Raw genomic sequence first — 5,110 nt, 5'->3', positions numbered from 1 at the left:
CTACAAAAAAGTCGTTAAGTGTCTGGATCTGCCTCACTACATCAATAACGAACGAGCACAGCTCCCGGCACCGAGCCTCGGGTCTCGGGCGACCAAACGGCGCCAGGAAGCGGTGCAGGGTGAGGGGGCGCGCCGGCCGGGATAGAAAAGTTGGGAGTCGCCTCTCGCTTGGCTTGGCCTTTGTCCCCTCGCGCAAAGAAAACGCTTTCCGCCTCCTCCGTGAGTGATAAATACTGTACAAAAAGTCTCAAGAAAGCCCCGAAGTCGGCCTAGACAGCACGGCGGTGTCAGCGCCCGGCGGGTCCCCAGGAGCTCCCGCAAAGGGGAGGTGGGGGCCGCGGGTCGCCCGCGCTCGTCGCCAGTGCCTTCCTCTTTACAAGAACGTGGAAACGTCTGTACAAAAGCAAGGCCGCCCGGGGCGGGCCGCGCGCTCCCTCGTCGCGCGTCGTGGGCGCGGGCCGCAGAGTCCCCGCGTCCCTAAATGTGCGTCAGGGGCACCGTGCCGTTGACGCCCGCGCCCGCGCCCTGGTAGTGCTGAGGCAGCGAGTGCAGCCGGCTCTGCGCCGCGGCCGCCGCGGCCGCCGCCGGGTCTCCGCCCTCGCCGGCGGGCAAGTACATGCTGATCATCTCGCGCAGGTCCCCGGGGCACGGCGCCCGCGAGTGCGCGGGGGCGGGCGGGCTGCCGCTCGGCTCGGACTTGACGAGCGAGCCCAGCGCGCCCAGGGCGCCCGACGACGCGGCCGCCGCCGCTGCCGCCGCCGCCACGGCCGAGTTCTGGTGCGCGCCGCCCGCGGCGGCGGCGGCGGCGGCCGCGGCGCCGTAGGGGAGGCCGCCGTAGCCCGAGGGCGAGGCGCTCATGTAGCCCTGCGAGTTAGAGATGGGGCTGTACTGCAGCGCGCCCATGTCGTAGCGGTGCATGGGCTGCGGGTTGTGCGGGTGCGCGTGCGGGTGGTGCGGGTGCGGGTGCGCCGGGTGGGCGTGCGGGTGCGCGCCGCCCGCGCCCGGGTGCTGCCCGTAGGCCAGCTGTGCCTCCTGCATCATGGCCGCGGCCGCCGCCGCCGCCGCCACCGAGCCGGGGTAGGCGCCGTTGGCCCAGCCGTTGACGTGCGCGTAGCCGCCGCCCGCCGCGCCGCCCGGGCTCTCCAGGCGCTGGCCCACGGCCGCCGCGCCCACGCCCACGCCCACGCCCATGGCCACCGCCGCGCCGCCGCCGCCCGCGCCGGCCGCCAGCAGCCCGCCGGCCAGCGAGTACTTGTCCTTCTTGAGCAGCGTCTTGGTCTTGCGGCGCGGCCGGTACTTGTAATCCGGGTGCTCCTTCATGTGCAGCGCGCGCAGCCGCTTGGCCTCGTCGATGAACGGCCGCTTCTCGGCCTCGGACATGACCTTCCACTCGGCGCCCAGGCGCTTGCTGATCTCCGAGTTGTGCATCTTGGGGTTCTCCTGGGCCATCTTGCGCCGCTGCCCGCGGGACCACACCATGAAGGCGTTCATGGGCCGCTTGACCCGGTCCTGGTTGGCCTTGGCGACCCCGCCGCCGCCGCCGCCGCCACCGCCACCCCCACCGCCGCCCGCCCCGGCCGGGCCCGACAGGTTCGTGGGAGCCTGGGCGCCGCCAGGCGAGTGCAGGTCGGTCTCCATCATCATGCTGTACATCGGGGCGGCCCGCGGGTTCACCGGCACCGCGCGGGGAGGGCCGGGAGCATAGACGGCCGGGGGGCGGAGGGTGGAGAGGGGCTCAATCGAACGGAGCGGGACGCGGGGAGGGGGAGAAGTCCTACCGGAGAGGAGAGCGGGGCGCAGGTGGAAGCGAAGACAACGGAACGGAAGGCAAAAACACACGCACTCAGCGCAGGTCCGGCTCACAGGTGCAAAGTTTCTCCTGGTGCTCAAACCACTTGCCGAAGAGGGCGCTGGTCGGGGTCGTCGTCTTCGCCGCCGCCGCCGCCGCAGCAGCCCGGTCGCCTCGGCGGAGCGGCGCAAACAGGTGCAGGCGTCGCCAAGCTGCAGCTCCACTTTTCGGGACGTGAGCCGTGCGCGGGGCCTGGCCCGGGGCTCTCCGCCGCCTCCTCGCTGGCCGCCGCCGAGCGCCGCCTTCTCGCTCCTGCGCTCGGTCCTCGGCGGCCTCCAACTCCGGGGCTACAACTTCTAGCAGCGCGCCGCGCCGCGTGCGTTGGGCATGTGCCGGTCCCAGGTGCCCGGGGGGGAGCGGGGCGCGGAGGGGGGCGCGGAGGGGGGCCGCTGGGGAGGGGGGCCGGGGGCAGCGCAGGCGCGAGGAGAGGGCCAGAGAGCGGGGCCGCCGAGCCCGGGACTGGCTGCCCGCTGCCTGCCCGAGGCCGTGCGCTCGGAGCGGAGGCGCACGCGGGGCCGGCGGCGCGCGGGGCCCAGCAGCCATACGCCGGGCCCGGGCTGCCATTAAATGAGCGCGCCGCGGCCAATGGGAGCCGGCGGCGGCGGTGATTTGCATGGCGCGCTGGCGAGTGACGTGGGGAGGGAGTAGAAGCTTGGGGCGCGGGCGGCGGGGCGGGAGGAGGGGAGGAAGGAGGGGGAGCAGGGGCAGGAAGGAGGGGGAAGGAGGCCTGGGAGGGGGCACAGCCACGCTGCTTCCTGAGCGCGCGCGGCAGCGGCGGCGGCGGCGAACCCCGAGCTCGCCCTCCTCGCCTCTCCCGCCCGCGCGCTCCGAACGATTAAGGTTGGGTTTAAAAGCGAAGACGGAGAAAGACTCGTTCGGGGCGGGGGGGGGGGGTGAGGGTGGGGGGCAATACAGCCCCGAGCCTTGTTTAGAGGAGCGCACTGGAGACCCAGCCCCGCGGCACCCCCGCCGGCCAAGTCTGCGCTTGCTGGGAGGGGGAAAGTTGGGGCCGAGGCCTGGGAGGAGAGGCGCGCCCCCGGGAGCCGGGGGTAGCTGGGGGGCGTCTGAGATCCGCAGCTCCGAAGCCCCCCACGAGTTCTCCTGCGAGACCCTCCCGGGTATACCTGCTCGGCCGCCGCGTGGGCGGAGGTTCCCCAGTGCCCTCTCTCATCCACAAGGCCCTTCCGGTCCAGGCCCCGAGAATCCCCCTAAGGAGGAGAGGGGGCGTTTTGTCAGACTTCGCTCCATCAGCCCTGAACTTAGTGTGTGTGTTTGTTGAGGGTTTCAATGAGCCTGGGGGCGTCTTCTCAATTTGGCTCCTTCCTCCTCAAAAGGAATTGCCAGGGAGCTGGGAGACAACAAGATCTATCTGGAGTCTAGTAGTGACTCCACAACAATCGAAAAAGTTGGTTGAAATCGCGAAAGAACGATGGAGCCCACGCTTTTCTGGAGCGAATCTTCCAGCAGCTGTTGGCCCAAGATCTATGAAAACTGCGTGAACGCAGCGGGGCCCACTGGACACCGAACGGGAGAAGCGGGGCCTCGCGACTCAGCGACAGATGCCGCTTTCCTACATAATGCGAACGAAAGGCCTGGTTCCTGGGAGGAGTGAGGCCCTGTCTTCGGCCACAACTCCTAACCCTCACAGTGTGCTCCATCTGGGGACGCACAAGAGATTTCCAAGCCCAGTCCAGAGCCCCCACCGTGGCGCTCACGCTACCATTCAGTCCGAACGATAAGCAAGTGGCCCAGAGCCCCCCCCCTTTTTTTTTTTTTTTGCAGAGACTCCCTGGAGCCCTAGAACCCCTCGTGCCTACTCCACGCGGGCGTGTGTGCGCGCCCTGGAGAGGGAGGTGCTTAGGGGACGTGGGTGAAGCCGAGCCCAACCACAGCGGCGTGACTGACCATCTTGTAATCGGAATAACCATGTACCGGCGACGATGACCCTAAGCGTTCTAATAAGGACGTTGAAGTGTGCTGGGCAGTGAGCACGTGACACCTTCTCCCTCCCCCTCCATTAAAAAAACCTCTGAGGTGGTGAATATCCTGACCCCATTGCTCGCCCGAGGTGCAGGCGTCCTGCTCTCTGTGATCCCAGTTACCGTGATTATTACTGTATAGCCTTTTTATTATTATTTCAAGGTTGCTACAGTATGCCATGCGACAGCAAATTGGTCTCTGCAGATTGAACTGCTTCCGCTTCAGGCCATTCAGCAGTTAATAGTGAACTCATCAAATAATACATAATTATATTAGAAAGGAAATGTCGTTTTGTATTTAGTTTTTCACTAAATATCTAGGTTATAAAGTCGGTTTTCAACTACCTTCTCATTTCATCAATCGAGTTTGTTAAATCTTTTGATTTGTTTCATGCACTACCTCCAAATATCAGTTACATTGTGAGTGAACAAAAAAAGAACAAGAATATTGTTTAAGAATGCTACAGGCCTGTTTTTCCTTTGATAATTTAGGAGGCGATGGGTGTGCAGTGAGATCCAGTGTGTTATGGAAAGTCAGCAAGACTGAAATAAAGGAAATGGCTTACAAATTATAAACTATATTATCCACTTAGCAATTGAAAGATTTCTTTTCCTCTGCTTTTCAATTTAGATTTTAAACTAAATAGCCTAAGACCCCCTGAAAATGCTTTGTGTGAGTCAGGCTTGGCACATTATTTTCCATATCAATGGGGCAATTTATTTTATAAACACCCTGCACTCCAGTCAGCATTGCAGGAATGCTTTATGCTTTTGGGAACTTGGATGGCCGACTTTGAACGGTCTGGTTTCTTTCTACCACCATCCTGAAAATTGTTTCCAAATACGATGTTACCCTTATTTTCCGGAGCATCTAAATGGGAGGTAAATGGTTTAGCCTTGCGTGAGATCACGCTGATGCTTAGCGTTCAGGGCTCTCTCCACAAGCCCTTTTGAGTGACGAGATGCTCCCTGGGCCCGAGCGGGTGCACGCTCTGGGTGTCCACATGCACAAGCATTAAACTGGAGCCGCAGGTGTAACTTGTTGCCAAGCGATAGATGATTGGCACCAGCCGCCTGTGCCAATTAGGCAGTGGCAGGGCAGTGAGTGCCAGACCTCTCCGTGCCTTCCACCCTGGCATGGAGACTGAGGGGCGTCACATCGACTCCCGTCGGTGACAGCTTCTGGGAGCCTCAGTTCCTCACTCCTTCTGACCCCTCTCCCCAGTGACTCTTTGAAAGGAGAGGAAACCGTCCAAAAACCGGTTTGGAAAACACCTCCTCT

General features: G+C 63.4%; 1 protein-coding gene across 1 annotated transcript; it reads right to left on the bottom strand.

Annotated features, from left to right (window-relative positions):
- Positions 1-477: 477 nt before the first annotated feature.
- On the bottom strand, positions 478-1,653 carry SOX1 (SRY-box transcription factor 1). The gene has a single exon (XM_042958263.1). It carries the CDS (start codon positions 1,651-1,653, stop codon positions 478-480), a length of 1,176 nt encoding a protein of 391 aa, XP_042814197.1.
- Between the last annotated feature and the right edge of the window lie 3,457 nt (positions 1,654-5,110).

The sequence above is a fragment of the Panthera tigris genome, chromosome A1 (assembly GCF_018350195.1).
Source record: "Panthera tigris isolate Pti1 chromosome A1, P.tigris_Pti1_mat1.1, whole genome shotgun sequence".
Taxonomy (NCBI): Eukaryota; Metazoa; Chordata; class Mammalia; order Carnivora; family Felidae; genus Panthera; species Panthera tigris.
Note: the sequence above shows the minus strand (reverse complement) of the source record. Positions and strands in the feature narration are given on the sequence as shown.